Genomic DNA, 17,730 nt, shown 5'->3' with positions numbered 1-17,730 from the left:
AGCAGCAAAAGTATTTATTTGTTCTTGAAATGTTTTTGCAGGAGACCTGCTCTCTGGTCTTCATTTCTGGGGGTGGTGGGTAATGTGGCCCAAGGGCCAGCAAGGACAGTGGGCACAGACACAGCTGCGTGGGAGTAGTAGCAGGTGCACCTGGCTTCAGATTCTTCCTGGAGCGTCCGAGAGCAGTGTCTCACTGGCATCAAGCCAGAGAGCCCTGCAGGAGGATAGGGCCCTTTGGCTGGCTCAGCTAGGTGAAGTTAGAGTAAGAACCTCCAAAACTCAGGGGCTGAACAGAGAAAGTGCCATGTGGGTTTCATAGCTTTCTAAGCTGTAGCAGCACAGGCTGGGGGGGGGGGGGGTGGAGGGTTGCATGGGATTTTCTCAGGGCCAGCCTCCAAAGTGGTCTCTGCTATTTCGATCTACATCCTGTTGCTGTAGCCTTGCTCCTGTGGCCCCAACTCCCAAGGAGGCAGGGAAGTGGAGTTTAGCTTTGAGCCAGAGAAGAGGAGACTTGGTGGAGAACACATCCCAGTGTGTGGGCCAGAGTGTCCGATGGGGAAAGGGCGATGGCAGAGGAGCAGGACATGGGGAGCAGCTGCAAGCAGCAAGGTCAGGTCCATACTCGAGTTCCCCTGGGGCCTCTGGCTTGGGCTGGACCATAGATGGTAAGGCACACTGCACTCTTTGCGGTACCCTTGGCTGAACGCAATGGGCAAGCTGATGTGTAAATTGATCAGCTGGGACATCCGGGCAGCTGCGCCTCTGAATTACAGACAGCATACTTTTTTGCATAGGTGAAGTCCACGATGAACTGGCACCTGACCACACTGCATGGACAGGGGGAGCTGCTGTGTGCACTGAGGCTGCAGGATGCTGGTGGGGCACTGGCTTGATGCCGGAGGGCTCCTCCCAGTCTTCTCCTGCGTGCACCCTCCTACAAACTGGACCCACACAGGAGGGGCAAAGGCTGTTGGGAGTCTTACCCTCCTCCATTGCTGGGTTCCGATGTCTGCTGAGTGAGTGACACCCCCTCCTCGCAACTCATCTGTCTCTGTTTTCAGAGGGCATCAGAATCTCTTGGACCAAGACTGCCACAGAACACAGTGTACCTGGGCCCTTTCCTTTCCCTGTGGGTGGTTTCCCAGCACAATGCTTCCCCCGCCCCACCCCACGCTCCCTGCAGCCAGTGTCTGGTGCTGACCAAGAGGACCAGCGGGGGAGACCTGCAAGACCAAGGACCTGGGTCTTCAGGCTTTCCAGTTGGGCTACAAATCCCAGCCCAAGACTATGACACCTAAGGGAGGAACAGTCACCAAGTCTGTAACTTACATCATGATTCTGTCCAGTTTACATCTGTGTTTTGTAAGCAAGAGGGCTTCTTCAAGGGGTCTTTGAGCCAGGAACTAGCTCCAGGTCTATGCAGTCTTTGATCTGTCCCTTTGTCCCTTGTCGTTTGGCAGAGATGGCTCATCCAGCACCAGCCCTGAGCTGTGAGCCAGTGCAACGCAGAAGGGGGTTGAGGTTGGGGGCATCAGTGGATCAAACACTGAGCACTGAAATAGCACAGGCCCCAGGATATCTAAATAAAAGTGACCAGAGGTGGCCAGAAAGTTGGAAAAACAGAGCAGGTAGCTTGGGACTGGTCTTGAAGCAGCCTGTCTATGGCGGCCTGTTAGAGCAATGGGTTTCTTGTTTCTGTTTTGTTGTTGTTGTTGTTGTTTGTTTGTTTTTAAAGATTTATATATTTGAAAGGCAGAGTGTGCAATTGAGGCACAGTGTCTGTCGACCCAGAGCCAGGAGGAGGCCCCTAGTGCCGGCTGCCACCCCTGGAGGGACGTCAGGTTGCCCCCTGCAGGTCCAAGTGACTGGACCTGGGAGGACAGGGAGGGAGCCGAGCGTGGGGCACTGTCAGGAGTACCCCCAGGGTCTTTCTCCCTTCCATGGGACAAGCCGCGTGGAGGGACCCTCTGGGTGTCTGCACCAGCCATGCTGCCATCTCCCACCCGGGCAATATTGTTGTTCTGCCTCCTGGGTCCTCAGGTTCCCAGTGGCTGCTCTGAGTTTTCCATCTTAACTGAACAGAGCATAACCAGAGATGTGTTTTCCCAGGAAGAAAGTCTGGTGTTAGAAGGAGAGAAAGAGGCCAAGTGAGACTGCCGTGGGGGAAAGGGCAGACCTGGCCTTGGGGACAGAGGACCCGGACCCTTGAGGTTCCCTGCCCACTTTTTTTTTTAAGATTTATTTTATTTATTTGAAAGACAGAGTTACAGTGAAAGGTAGAGACAGAGATAGAGGTCTTCCATCCGCTGGTTCACTCCCCAGATGGCCACAACGGCCGGAGCTGCACCAGTCTGAAGCCAGGAGCCAGGAGCTTCTTCCAGGTCTCCCACATGGATGCAGGGGCCCAAGGACTTGGGCCATCTTCTACTGCTATTCCAGGCCATAGCAGAGAGCTGGATTGGAAGAGGAGCAGCCGGGACTAGAACCGGCGACCATATGGGATGCCGGCGTTTCAGGCCAGGGCTGTAACCCGCTGCACCACAGTGCCAGCCCCATCCTGCCCACTTTTACTTCCAGATGCTTCCTCACACAGAACTGAGAGGTAGCCTCTCATCTAGATAAACACCCTCTTCAGGGCTACACCGACTCGCGGTCTTACAGAAATTCTCCAGGAGTATTTTCTGAATTGAGGCGAAGGAAGCTCAGGGTGCATTCTGACAGCTGCCTGGGAGTGCACCAGGACCAGTGGAGCAAGCTGTTTCTCAGGTATACACACAGCGGTCTCTTCCTTGTAACTTGCTGCAAAAGGGAAGAGACTCGGCTTGAAGGAGCACTTTCGTCCCCTTTGAGGAAGTGCTGGGCTGGTAGGCACCCGGCAGCCAGCCCCAGGGGGCTGGTGGCATGCTTTCTGTCCTCTGCTTTGTCCCAAGTACTCGCTTGCAGGCAGCTGATTGAGGAGAGCGGAAGGGGGCAGTTCCATGACATCTGTGGCCTTTGGTGGGCACCAGATCAATTTCCTGGGTAATTCAGGAAAAAATGAATTGACTTAGATCACATTTTGTGAGAGCTAGACCAAAGACCAAGATGACTTGGAAATTCAGAATTAATATAATTTCCACCACTGGGACCAGGGCATCAGACATCGGCATGGGACATGACCGTCTCCAAGGAGCCATTCTGCATCAGGTTTATGAGTGAGAATCAGTTCCACCGTTCCTCGAGGGTCCTAGCAATTATGTCTGTTGAAAGCGTGATTGCTAAGGTAGCTGAGGTGTAGGCACAGGAGAGCAGGTCCCTTTAATTTTGTTCCCTTGAGGTTTGCAAATTTTTACCAACAGGCGTGGTGAAGAAAACTGTGCTTTCAACAAATGTTTTTAAAAGGTGCCTTGGTCTGTTTTGTAGTTGCTCATTTAATGCAGCAGTATTTTTAAAATTTATTTATTTGAAAGTCAGAGTTACACAGAGAAAGAGAGGCAGAGAGAGAGAGAGGTCTTCCATCTGCTGGTTCACTCCCCAGTTGGCTGCAACAGTTGGAGCTGCACCAATCCAAAGCCAGGAGCCAGGAGCTTCCTCTGGGTCTCCCGTGCAGGTGCAGGGATCCAAGCACTTGGGCCATGTTCTACTGCTTTCCCAGGCCATGGCAGAGAGCTGGATCAGAAGTGGAGCAGCCGGGTCTTGAACCAGTACCCATATGGGATGCTGGCACTGCAGGCAGTAGCTTTACCCGCTATGCCACGGCACTGGCCCTGAGTGGCAGCATCATTTAAGGGAAGCAAATGCAGCCTGAATTTCTGGCATCTGTAGCAACAAACACGTGGCTTCCCTGACATAGTGCTTGCTTTTGTGAAGACATATTCCACGTGCCTTTGGAGCCTTCCCTGGTGGAACAGGCGTCGTGCACTTTCACATGCACATGGGTGACAAATTTCACCATTCTTGTCAACTGCTCTTGACAGCCCAGGTCAAGCGACTCCCCCCACGCCCCACCCCAGGTGAAGCGGTCTTCCAGAACTTTCCTCCTGCTTCCTCAACTTTCCAGCCTGCATCCTCGGTACCTTGTCCATATTGTCCCCTAGGGGGTTGCTGCTTATATTTATAAAGATGAAATGCATGGGCAAAAGTAACCCCGTGTAGAAGCGACCCCAGCTGAGTTTATTCCGGGACTCGGGACTCGGCAGAAATGTTTGTCTTTCAGTACATGATATCAGCAGCTACGTTTGCAGTCTCTGTATCTTTGGATTTTGCAAAAGGGAACTGAAACCCAGCGAGTCGTATCAGGAGCCCATTCAGAAAATGAACAAAAAAGCAAATGAAGACGACCCAGAATGAGGTGGTATATTTTTCACTTTGCGTTTTGTAGGCGTAAGTCCCTTCTTTGTAATTTGCGATTTTTTCTGAGAGGTGGTGGATTTTCACTTCAGAGGCAAATAATATCATGACGAGACAGCCACAGGAGCCTGCCAGCAGAGGAACAGACAACATGTTAGGACAAATACTTCCCCGGGGTCGCAGGGGACAGGGCAGAGGGCCAATGTGCAAACCAAAGAAGGCCTTTCACCATCAGCTTTGTTACATAGCTCAGTCTATTGTTGCAAATCTGCAATCATGAGCGGACTCCCGAGTCTATGGGTGGGGGGTGCCTGAGTGAGGACGATTTGTGTATGTATGTGTGTGTGAGCGTGTGTTGGGGGGGGAGGCTATAGGGAGGAGGATGGGGGCGTGGTTAGATTCGAGCTGGGGGCAGGGAGCTGTAATAAGGATGTGAGTGGTTAGAATGGAGCTGATCTTACAGAAAGAGAGCGTCCTTTTTGCTTGGCCTGAGCCTGAATGGCAGGCAGGGTCGGCTACAGAGCAGCCCCTGCTCGGAGTGGCTTCAGGAGTACACACTCCCTGCTACAGGCTGTGCAGGATAAATGCTGGCCCTTGAGAAAGGCCCCGGGCCTCTGCTCACAAGGCTTCCCACATGAGCAGCAGCAGCCGTGGACAAGGTGCCGAGGCACAGCAGAACTGTTTCCTCTCTTTTACAAAAAAAGTTTTATTTTATTTATTTGAAAGACAGAGTTCCAGAGAGAGAGAGAAAGAAAGAAAGAAAGGTCTTCCATTTGCTGGTTCATTCCCCAAATGGCTGCAATGGCCTAGGGCTGGGCCGGGCCACAGACAGAGGCCTGGAAATTGATTCATCCTGGTCTCCCATTTGGGTGGCTGGGGCCCAAGTACTCGGGCCATCCTGCACTGCTTTCTGAGCTCATTAGCATGGAGCTGGAGCCAAAGTGGACCAGGACTCACCAGTGCTCATATGGAATGCTGGTGTTGCAGGCGATAGCTTAACCCATGCACCTCAACACCAGTCCCTATCCTATTTACAACAGAATTCAGATTTTTAATTGGATATGTGGCTGCTTTGAATAAAAATGTTGTTTGGCTGAGGGTGATTGGTTTGTAAGGGCAGGAAAGGTTCCTGGAAGTGTACAGGTATTAGGACCCTACTCTTTCATCCTGCAACTGAAATGTGGATGCAATGGCTGGAGCCTCTACAAACATTTAGGGCCTGGTGGCCTCATCGGTAGAAGCCATGTATTATGGAAAAACAAGAAAGAGGGGCTTTGGATCCCACACACTTGGAACCACCACAACAACCCCAGACTTAACCTCTAGATCTTTGTGTATGTCAGACAAAGAAACATTTATTTTGTTTAATCTCTTGTTATTATTTCCTCCCTCGCTTATGACTTGCTTGTAGCTTCATCTAATCTTAATAGATGCAGCTGTGGTCCAGGTGAGAGCTTTGCAGGACAAGGGCGCTCCATACTAGGTGGGACCTGGAAACTGATGTGTCATCTTTGATGAGTAGATGGCAGAGGGGGCAGAGCAGGTGGCAAGAGGGACTCCATCAGGAGCGCAGCTGGAAGGAGTTGCAGGAAACCTTAAGTCAGCAAAGGGAATAGGATATGGGGCGAAAGCATTCCAGGCATGGGGCCTTTTGTGCAAATGATGGCCTGGGGCCTGGCACTGTGGTGCAGGGGGTTAAGCCACAGCATGTGACTCTGCATCCCATATGGGCACCAGTTTGGGTCGCAGCTGCTCCGCTTCCCACCCAGCTCCCTGCTGGTGTGCCTGGGAAGGCAGTGGAGGATGGCTCAAGTGCTTGGACACCTGCCACCTATGTGGGAGACCCAGATGGAGTTCTAGGCTCCTGGCTTCAGCCTGGTCCAGCCCTGGCTATTGTGGCCATTTGAGATGTCTCCTCTCTCTCGCTCTCACTCTCACTCTCACTCTCACTCTCACTCTCACTCTCACTCTAACTCTGCCTTTCAAATAAATAAATAAATCTTTGGGAAAAACCCAAAGGATGGCCCCTATCCCATTTACAAATATCTGCTTTATGTTTAGGGTGGAGACAGGGACAGGATCACGAGGGATGGGGTTGAACAGAAAAGGTGACATTGCGTTTCTTCCACCTGAGAGTCCCACATAGGACTGGCCCTATCAGTTTGGCTATTATCATAAAACACCCTCAAATAGCCCATCAAGTGATATAATTTTCCCGAAACTTCACTTCCCACCAGCCTCAGAGAAGGAGCTGAGAATATTCCTTTATAGAATTTGCCAGCCTAACTATTTTTGTAATTCTGCGGTTAAATCCAGAGCTCTCCCCTGGCAAACCCACATTATTCCTTTATTGTTAGATCCTAACCACACAAAAAAGTGGCAGCGCTGTTTGCTCTTTTTCTTTTATTTGAAAATTGCGGCGAGAATGCCATTGCTTTTACCGTAAGAGCTGTCTTTGTCTGAGCAGACGGTGGATTTCAGACAGAAGTGAAACACCCTTTCCTTAGTGCCTGAAAGGAAAATTCTAGCTCGGTTTCCTTTTCAAGTTGTTAAATATTTTACAGGTGCTACTTTGTTAAGGAGAGCGCTGTGCAGGGAGCCTGCGCTTCCAGCTCCCGGAGCAGGAGACTTGGGTGTCCTAGGGCTCACGGCATTTTGCTGTCTTGAGTATCTCAAGTGCATGGGCTCCCAGCACAGAGCTGGGGGCCGAGGAGTAGAGAGGCAGTGCTGAGATGCCGTCCCGGCCCCTGGGGTTGCGAGTGATGGTGAGAATAGCACGTGGTATATTTCCAGCGTGAGCCGCAGATGCCAGCAGTGGGGGCTCGTGCTGTGGGTCCCACAGACAGAGGGCCCTTCTCTGGGGGCTGGCATTGTGCCGCAACAGAATCCGCCACCACTTACCATGTGGACATCCCATGTCAAAGCACCTGTTTGATTCCCAGTTACTTTGTTTCCAATTTTGCTCCCTGCAAAGGAGTCTGAGAAAGCAGCAGGTGATGGTACAAGTGCCTGGACCCCTGCTACCCAAGTGGGAGACCTGGATGGAGCTCCTGGCTTCAGCCCTGGCCATTGCAGGTATTTGGGGAGTGAACCAGTGGATGGATGAAAGTTCTCTCTCTCTCCCTCTCCCCAGACCCTACCCCAATCACTGGACATTTCCGGTAAATAAATCTTTTTTAAAAAGTAAAACAGAGGCTCCTGCCCTGTCCCTCTCTGGAGAGGTACTTGCCGCAGAGTGAGGAATCCTTGCAGTCAGTTGAATGTGCCCATCCGGAGCTTCTGCCCTGCAGCCAAGATCAACTCCGGGGACCCTGAAATTCCCTCCCCAGCTGGCCCAGGGGCCATTTCCAGGGCGGTGGTGAGCACCTTCCCTGGGTGAGCCCTCCCAGGGCAGGCTCTGTGGCTGGTGTTGCATGTCCTTGAGAACTGAGGGTGGCTGAGGAGCTGCCGTTTGGATGTGCAGCAGAAAATCCATACACGTGCGCTTGAGGCCCTTACTGTGTGCAGTGGAGCCAGGCAGGGCACAGGAAGTAGGCAGAGCCAGGCCAGCTCCACTCCCGTCGCCCTATTGCAGAGCACAGTCCCCAAGGGCAAGCACTGTCAATTTGAATGTAGCCTTTCAGGACCTTATGTTGGGATAGTTGGTCTTTATTTGACAGTTTTGTTGGCATAAAACTTTAAATAGTAGGATCAGATCTGCACGCCTCTTTCCTCTTTCCTCCAGTTATCCAAGTACTCCAAGAGCCACATGGCTGGAGCCGCTGGAACCCATCCCCCACACACCTGTGTATCCGAACAACGCTGCTCCTGGTCTCCAGAAAGGCTGGAATAAGCTAGGACTCTGGAGAGCGTGGCAAGCCCTGCTGAAGCCAGACTTTGGAATCCAAAGCCCAGGTTTTGCTGTCCAGTGTTGGGCTCTGTGACCTGCAGGCATTCCCCTTTCATCTGATTTCCCCACCATCTGGCTGATGCTGTCATGGTTTTTATTTTTTTTTCCTCCTAATGACTTTGATTACTGAGTTAATTTCTGAGTGAATAGGATAGCTGAGTTATAGAGCTGTCACACCATGAATGATCAGTCAATTAACCAGGTTTGTAATATGCTAGGCACCGGCACCCATGACTCTCCTCTGGCAGCTGTCTGGGCTGCAGAGCGGGGCGTCTGTCTCCTCCTCCGGTGCTCACCACGGGGCAGCCGAGGTCACAGCCGGTGGGCGGGCGAGTTGCTTCTTCATCCCTGTGTGACCCTGCCAGGATCCTCGAAGGAGATCTGTGGAGGGTTGAGGTCCGCAAAGGGGAAAAAAAAAATCTTGGAAATGTTTTCCTACTGTCACTAAGTTCAAATTTTTGGAAGTAATTAGAATTTTAGTTCCATTTAAAGTAATGACCAGCATTTCCAGAAAGCTAACACATCATCTTTCAATTCTCATATGGGTGGCAAATATTAGAGGTCTTCCATTTTGAATACAGAGTGAGAAATGGATCATTTCCTTCTGTAAGTAGTCTTGAGAGATGATAAATGGGGGTGGGAGAGCCATAACTTTGCAGGTGTAGGTGCTAATTTTCTGTGAAATTAGGCAGTCTTGCTAGCAGGTCGGTCATTGAAAGCAAGGTCACCAGCAGTGACTCCTTCCTTCATGACAAGGGGTTCTGACTCCCCCGTGCCTCAGAGACCTATAGCTATCATCTAGAAAGGGGGCAGAGGGACAAGGAAAGCCAGTTAGTATCTAAGGATTGGCCTTGCAATCACTATGGCAAGCAACTGGTTCTGGGATTTCCAGCAGAACAGAGGTAGATGAGTGACTCCAGTTAGATGGAACTCTTTCCCTCCGTCTCCTGGAATGGGGAGCTGAAGAGCCCGCATCGAACCTAAGTGTCACAAATGTCATGTTATTGGGAAGGGTAATTAGTGTAAAACAGAAAAGGTCCAAAACCACAACGCTGACTTAATTAGAATTGATTTTCAGAAAGGAAGGACGGTCATGAGGCAGGGAAGGGGCTGGGAAGGTTAGGGGAGCATGGCCAGGAAAGGCGTCCTAGACGTGATAGCATCTCAGTGTGCCCTGGAGGGAGGGAGGCAAGGAGAAGGCAGGCATCTGGGCAGAGAGTAGTTCAGGCTGAAGGCCAAGTGCAAAGGAACCAAGTGGTTTGAACAGGGGGAGGACGCAAGGAAGGGAAAGTACAGTAAGAGGTGAGCCGCCTATGAGCGTCTGCAGTGGACACATCAGGGTGCTTTGGAGGTGAGAGCAAAGACGGACGCTTCAACTGCAAATGAAACAGAAGGGAAGATAGTGGCTCTGAACAGGTTAAGAATCTCTTCGCAATTGTGATAGACAAATCCCGAGCACGTCCTCGAGAAGTGTCTGCACGCAGAGTGAGTTAGGCAGGGTCCTCTTACAACATCCTGAGCTCAACCCTCACCCAGCACTCTGGCCCTGCCTATGAAAGTGAAGTGCTTGCCCCATGATGTCACGGGCTGTCTCGTGTTACTTTCTTTCCCTCAGTGGCTACGTGGAGAGACTGGTAGAAAGCCTGGATATGGAATATTCCTAGTGTGTTTTTTTTTTTTTTTTTTTGACAGGCAGAGTGGACAGTGAGAGAGAGAGACAGAGAGAAAGGTCTTCCTTTTGCTGTTGGTTCACCCTCCAATGGCTGCCACTGCTGGCGCGCTGCGCTAATCCGAAGCCAGGAGCCAGGTGCTTCTCCTGGTCTCCCATGGGGTGCAGGGCCCAAGCACTTGGGCCATCCTCTACTGCCTTCCTGGGCCACAGCAGAGAGCTGGCCTGGAAGAGGGGCAACCGGGAAAGAATCTGGTGCCCCGACCGGGACTAGAACCCTGTGTGCCGGTGCCGCTAGGTGGAGGATTAGCCTATTGAGCCGCGGTGCCAGCCGGAATATTCCTAGTTTCATCATTGCCTTCCCCTCCCACCGGTCCTCTATGCTTCCCCAGGCTCTGTAGCTTCAATGGCTGCATATCCCTCAGTCTCTCAGACTCCCGAACAGTAGCTCCCCCATGAGGACCAAAGAGGAAACAAGACACAGAGTCCCTCCCCCGCCACTCAGTGCAGAATCACATGCCTTAGACATATTACAGAAGCCGGAGTCTTATTAATATTGAAAGTGATATATACGGTAAGCGTTCTTCTATTTTTGTGCTGTTCTTTATTTTCTTGCCTTCATGTTTCATCCATGACTGTGCTTATTTATGTTCCATGGCATCCTGGTAATTATCATAATTGATTGGGCCCATCCCAGGAGCAGCCCCCTTTTAAAGAAAGATAGCAATTGTCTTTGTTTTCCTTGCTTGGGACCACTCACAGCAAGATGCCATAGATGAGAGAAGACAGGGAAATGCAATTTTCAACAAGTCCATGGTTTGCTGGGTTTTATCACCTCTAACGGCCTGAGCCCACACATTTCAGTCATCCTCCGAGAGTAGTCGTTGAACCCTAGGGTGTTCTACCCTGGTCCAGCTGCTGTGCTCTCTTGCACGCGTGGATCTGGGTCAGGCCCTGTGCCACCAGCTGGGAAACATCTAGAATGGCCCCTGTGAAAGGCATACGTTCAAATAGCCATGTTCCAGGTTGAAACTATGGTCTAGTTATGTCTATGCTCAGTGGTTCCCTCTCTCCTCCTCTCTCTCCCTCCCACCTTGTTTTAAATCCGAGGGAAGTTTTCTGCCCTCCCCCAGCCCCACCCCTCACCCACTCTCACAGGTGACTACCTATACAAAGCTCCCTGCGGCCGGATGCTCTCGAACCATTCCCTAGGCATAGCCTGCTTTGCTCCTTCCTCCCTGGACACCCCTGCCCAGTGTCCTCTGCAGGTACCATCGCCCCCGCCTCCCACAGCCTGACCGACGGTGTTCTGCAGGCATGGGTGCTGGGCCAAGTTTTCACTATGCGCATTCTCTCCCTGGATGATCTCATCCATTTTCATTGCTCTACATAACATCCATATCCTGGCAATGCCTAAAATTATGCTTTTCGTCTAGACCTCTTCCCTGAGCGCCAGACTCATACATCCAACCCTCTGCCTGCCTTCTCCCCTTGGATGGCTCCATCTTGAAGCATCCAGACTCCACCTGCCCTAAACAGAACACTGGATCTCTAGCGCCCAGCTTCTTCCCCCATCCTGCTCTCTCCCTAAACTGCCAGCCTGTTTGTCTGCTTGTCTCGTCCATCTTGATGAATGCCACCAGTATCTAGTAATTGTGCAAACTACCTGAAAAAAAAAAAAAAGACCCGTGAATCTAATTTCACCATGTTTTAGAATCTATCTCTATCTCCAGGGCAATGCAGCTATGAGTCATCTGAAAAATCTTCCAAAAGTTTCTCAAGACAGAATCAATGCTCAAAGCTTCACCATGGCTTTTGAGGTCTGACGTGACCTGGTATCAGAAGATTTCTAACCTCTTTATGATTTAGGTATTTGCCGTTGCTGTGGCATTTGCCCCGCACTGCCTACCCCAAGGTTTCCTTTGGTTCCTAGAGCAAGCTGACCCCTTTCCCTAGAATCCTCAGGTGGATTCTCCTCCACTCGGTGATTTCTCTGAGGGACCCCAGATCCTTTTCACCTTCAAAACTCAACTACTCAAGTGGGCTCTTGGTGTAGAAGTTAATTTACCCCTTTGGACACCCACATCCCAAACCACATCTGAGTTCAAGTTCTGGCTCTGCTTCTGATCCAGCTTCTTGCTAATGCACATCCTGGGAGACAGCAGATGATGGCTTAAATGGTTGAATCCCTGCCACCCACATGGAAGACTTGGACTGAGTTGATTGCAGGCTCTTGACTTCGGCCTGGCCCAGTCCTAGCTGCTCGGGGCATTTTGGGGGAGTAAACCAGCAGATGTAAGATTTCTCTCTGCCTCTTGGCCTCTCAAATAAAAAACAACCAGCAAACTCGGCTAATTGAAGCAGCCTTCCCTAACCACTGCATCAGAGCCTGGAATCTGCTATTGTCCTCTGTCGTGGCCACCTGCCTGTCAGTCTTGGAATGATTGTCATCTGTGATCATTCACTCATCGGTGTACACTTTTGTCCAACTCTCACACTGGTTTCAAGCACCAGGAAGGTAAGACTGTGTGTGATCACTGTGGTATCACCAGTGCCTATTATAATGGCCAGCACACAGTAGGCACTGTGTTTGCAAAGAGATGAAATGTATTACCTGTGTCAGTGGTCCTCATCACTGTCTACAAGGTAGCATCACCCACGAGAGCTAAACAAAAGATCAGAGCCGACTGCAGCTGAATCAGTGTGGCGTGGGACTCGAATCGGGATTTCAGGAAGTTCTTCAAGTGGTTTGAATGTATAGTCCTGGGAGAGAATCCCTGCCCAAAATGAATTATAGGGAACCGTGGAGGTATTTAAGTGCAACCTTAGGGAAAAGATTTCACAGAGCTGGGCTTATACATGACAAGATGAGAAGGGCAAATGACTGGACTTGCATGGTTCCTTGCAGCGAGGATCAGAAATGTCGCATGGCCGAGGCTGGGGTACAGGAGCCAAACTGGAGGTTGTGAGCAGGGGGAGGGGCGCCTGGCCCAGGAGGCAGCAGCTCATTAGGATGTAAGGGTGAGGCAAGCTGTGGTGGCTGAAGCCCTTGCTTGCCTGATCCAATGGGTTATCCTTTCTGTTCCTCCCTCCGTGGGCTGCTCTGGGCGGCAGATTCCAGACAGATGATGTGGGAGACCTGTGTTCCCTTCCCTTCCCCCTTCTGCAAGCCTCCGGGTGCCAGGGTGTGGGTCCCCATCCAGCAGGGAATGACATGGCTAACTAAGTGGTCCTGGGATGATTTTAGCCCAGGGAAGGGGAACGCTCAGGACCCAGAGGTGAGCGGGAGGGAGCAAAGGAGGAGGCAGCACGAGGGGGAGGGGAAGAGGAGGAGGAGTTTTACCTGCTAACAGTGATTGACATCACCTGGGCGTGCACGCCTGTGAGAGGCACCCATGGCAGAGAGCTACCTCCTGGGGTCTCTTGTTGTGACCCCCCCCCCCACCAGTGCAGTCTCTGGCCTTTGAGTGTGCCATGCATTGGCTGGCATTTAACATGTGCATGGTTAAGAACCCTTCCCTGACCCAATCAGGGTGTAGAGCTGGGGTCTGCACAATTATCACAACTTTAGAGAAACAGGCCTGGAGCTCAAGGGGACTTCCAGGTGCCATATATGGACTTAGGAGGGCCAAGTTAGTCTGTTAGTCAAGAGACACCTGTTAACCCTCGGTCACAGACTGTGAGTAGCTCTGACTCTCAAACATGTTTTGATTGTTAGACACAGTGTTTAAAAATTATTGAAAATTTTGTAATTTAAAAATTAGGATTGGAGACTTGGAAAAAAAAAACAGCCCTGGGATCTGCAAGCACTAGACCTTCATTCTCTGCAAGACAGCTCTCCAGCCGGCTGCTTGCTTACCTTCTCCCTGTCTCTCCCTGCCTTCCCTGATTCACAAACCTTTCCCGAACACCCACCCTCACAGCGAGTTTGCTGATAAATGAGATGAGGGAGTAGGTGCAGTGTCCGATCCTTCCTGAATGCCTGTGTTTGCTCAGGTTCTCCTGGCGTTAGACTTGGCCAAAGGCCGAGATGAGATCTGGGACTTGCATTAAATTCTGCACTCCCTGAATCATCTTGCTTTTCAAATACCGTTAGTGTGGTCGTCCATCAGAGCTGTCAAATAATCTCTCTTTCCAATGGGCTACTGTTCTGAATGTCATTCAGGAGCTGGGGTGCTGGATGCTTGGGCCAGGGAAGAAGCTGGCGTGTCCTGGCTTCAAGCCAGCTTTTCTTCACTCTGCTTTGAAACGCTGGATCAAGGCTCCCCAAACTAGGCCTGCCTTGTCAGCTGCTTTGTCATGAGCTCTGCCGAAAGTGGGCCCTGTGGGGAGAGGTGAGGGGAGTGTGTTCTTCTCCCCAATATCACAGCCCTGGAAGCAGCAATGGGGTGTGTCCAGCTCCTCACTGCATCCCAACAGAGGCAGGACTCAGGGTCCTGGGGCCTCCCTTCCAGCCTCCAGGTTCTGGTAACCCCCAGTCTCTTGTTTGATCCCCAAGCCCCAGGGATGGGATCCATGAGGGATCCTGATGGGATCCTACCCAAGGTCTCCTTTTTTTTTTTTTTTCCCAGTCCTCAAACACTTATTTCCTCAATTCCCTAGAACTCAAACTTGAATTTGCATCAGAATCAACTGAAGGGGTTCTTAAAACACAGGGGGCTGGGCTGAACGCCCGAGCTTCTGACCCCGTAGATCATAGATCGGGATGCGGCCTGAGAAGTGGCTTTCCTATCACGATCCCAGGTGATGCCCATGCTGCTCTCTGGGGACTCAGGACCGCTGGTACCCGGTGTGTTTTCTCTGTCGACACAATGTGCATTTTGCTATCTAGCTAGGAGCCAGGTGATTCAAGGAGTGCACTGAAAATAACACCCCGCCGGCCCCATCCACCAGTTTGGTTTGGGAGGTTTGGTTGGGGGAAGCAATCCCCTCACTTTCTAGCTTGGACCTTCCCCAGAGATTGACTCGCTGACTTGGCCTGCCTGCCCACACCCTGCACCCGAGTGCTTGCTGTTATGTCTCACTGCTTTCCTCTCTAGCCCAAGTCCCACTACCTCTCTAGGCCTGCTCTGCTAATTCCAAGTCACTGGAATTCTGTCCTTTACTCTGCAGGAGACAGTGTTGACGTCTCCTTCCTGGGATTGTTTTCTCAAGTCCACAGATACACACAACAGCACTTCAAAATATTTTTACAAAATGGAATAAAGAGATTAAGTTTATTTTGGTGCAAAGATTGTTTTCCATGCATCTCTTTCTTATAAAATGCATTGTCCATGAAGCTTTTGGTTCACTCCTCATATGGACTTGCTCACTGTGTGCAAAGCTTCAAGCTGGATGTTTCTGCTGGAGATACAGAGATGAGAAACACTTGGCCCCTACCCTCATAGGCTAATCATTATCTATAGTAGGTGCAACTGTATTCTATTCTTAGGAAATTGCAGAGAGCAAATTAGCAGAATCCACACTAGAGAGACATCTGCCTTGCCTGGGTGAATGACTGGGTTAGCGAGACATGAATTGGGTAAGATTCTAGGACATGTGCTCAAATAACAATGAACAGAGCCTCCAAAGCCACCTAGTAACTGTAGCACTTTTTCTATAGAGAGGCCAGGTGCACAGTCGGGACCAGAGAAGGGAGCCTGGGGGCAGAAGGCAAAGGGCAACTTTAGGGGAGAAGAAACAGCCAGGAATTTTCTTTGTATTGTTAAGTTGTAATCTTTCTCCAGGACATCATCAATAAAATTACTTGCCTCTGAGGAATATGACAACCCGTTTGAGCCATTTTGCAAGTCTGGAATAAGGTGAAAACAGAGACTACCTGTAGAAGAGCATCTACATGTGAATTCTGTGTATTTTTCATTTTCTTATCTTTCTCCTTCTCCACCTTTTAAATCTGTTGTAAGCACCCTGGGGCATGGACTGGGTTTTATGTTCTTTCGCAGCAGCCCTGGTTATTGAGTGGCAGGTGTTTATCAGCGAAGTAATTTCTGGGTTTGGAGTTTATCCTTGTCCTGACCCTCCTACCGTTAAGCTACACCATGTACCTACCAACCTGAATATAGCAACTCGTGCAGGTAGAACACTGTTTTCTTACTCTTTTTTAGGGATGGCATTTATTTATTATTTTGATTATGAACTTTAAAAGCACAATATCAAATGTTTAAGAATATGGATAACTGTGAAGGAAATTCAAATCACCCAAGGCTTCCCTGATCAGAGATAACAGCAGCTAATGGAGCACAGTGTCTAGCTGCAGTCTCCATATTCATACACACATATATACTGCATATATGCATATATACAAAATGCATTTCACATACAAATCTGTATTTTAATATGTAATCAAATTGCATTCATAACGTTTAAAATCTTATATACTGCTTTCTTAATTTTTTATTTATCCTTTTGATTATATCCTAAAAAATATAATTTTTTGTTTTGCCTTTATTTTTCATTTTAAAAAAGTTTTAACAGGGTTATAAAAATTTTACATACTTATGGGGTACTATGTGATGTTTTGTTACACATATATATTGTGTGATATCCAATCAAGGTAAACATATTTGTCCTTTCAAGCATTCAACCTGTTTTTATAGTGAAAGTATCCAAAACTCTACCTTCTAGGTTTTTTAAGTAGAGAAATATAAAGTGCATTACCATTATCTATAGTCACCCTACTATGCAAGAGAACCCGGAACATCTTACTCCTATGCAGCTCTCAGGAGTACTCACCAGCCAACCTTCTCCCATTCTCCCTTCCCAGCTCCCTCCCCAGCCTCTGGCAACCACCACTGTGCTTTTAATTTCTTTCTTCCTTTCTTTCTTCCTTTCTTTCTTCCTTTCTTTCTTTCTTTCTTTCTTTCTTTCTTTCTTTCTTTCTTTCTCTCTTTTTTTTTTTTTTACAGGCAGAGTGGACAGTGAGAAAGAGAGAGAGAGACAGAGAGAAAAGTCTTCCTTTGCCGTTGGTTCACCCTCCAATGGCCGCCGCAGGTGGTGCGCTGCAGCCGGTGCACGCGCTGATCCAATGGCAGGAGCCAGGTACTTATCCTGGTCTCCCATGGGGTGCAGGGCCCAAGCACTTGGGCCATCCTCCACTGCACTCCCTGGCCACAGCGGAGAGCTGGCCTGGAAGAGGGGCAACTGGGACAGAATCTGGCGCCCTGACCGGGACTAGAACCTGGTGTGCTGGCGCCGCTAGGCGGAGGATTAGCCTAGTGAGCTGGGACGCCGGCCTGTGCTTTTAATTTCTATATTACCTACAAAGATATGATTAGTGCCAGCACCACAGTCATTCATATAAACTACAGTAATGTAATTATCGAAGTCCCTTTTTTGGATAATTAGGATATCTCCCACTTTTTGCTGTCAGATAATAATGCTTCAGTGAACATTCATGTATGTACGTATTTGTCTTCAAAGACAGGACTTTGTACTTACCTGAAATGAAAGTCAAAAGATACAACCCTAGTGGACCATGCAGAGTTTCAAAGGGTTTGCCGAAAGCGTTGTACATGAAGAAGGCTGTCCCCACCATGGTCAGAACAATAAGGATTGTGGAGAAGAGAATGACATTGACATGGATGCTCACTGGGATTGCTTTGAGCAAATCTGGGAAAACTGCAGATAAAACAAGAATTAGAAGACATTTTATTAGCAGCACTCTGCAAGTATAATTAAAAAATTAAATCCCTCTTTTTTAATTTAAAAATCGCTAAAATCCTTCTGATTAGTACATTCTCACTTACTAATTTACAAGGGATTTACAAAAAGGTTTAAAGATAGAATCATTTTCTGGAATCACCATTAAAAACTAGAAGAAGGGGGATTTGAGGACTTTTTTTCT

The 17,730-nt window shown here is 49.5% G+C and overlaps 1 protein-coding gene across 1 annotated transcript in view; it reads right to left on the bottom strand.

The window, feature by feature from the left end:
• Window positions 1–1,858: 1,858 nt before the first annotated feature.
• Window positions 1,859–17,730, bottom strand: part of CLRN1 (clarin 1) — a 43,457-nt gene continuing 27,585 nt past the window's right edge. The window contains exons 2-3 of the mRNA XM_002716269.6: window positions 17,325–17,504; window positions 1,859–4,457 (exon numbers count right to left, since the gene is read on the bottom strand). Coding sequence (XP_002716315.1) covers window positions 4,192–4,457; window positions 17,325–17,504 — 446 coding nt within the window. The 3' untranslated portion in view covers window positions 1,859–4,191. The remainder of the gene's footprint in view (window positions 4,458–17,324; window positions 17,505–17,730) is intronic.

The sequence above is a fragment of the Oryctolagus cuniculus genome, chromosome 4 (genome assembly GCF_051225735.1).
Source record: "Oryctolagus cuniculus isolate XC-2025 breed Fujian yellow rabbit chromosome 4, ASM5122573v1, whole genome shotgun sequence".
Taxonomy (NCBI): Eukaryota; Metazoa; Chordata; class Mammalia; order Lagomorpha; family Leporidae; genus Oryctolagus; species Oryctolagus cuniculus.
This window is presented reverse-complemented; position numbering and strand designations above follow the sequence as displayed.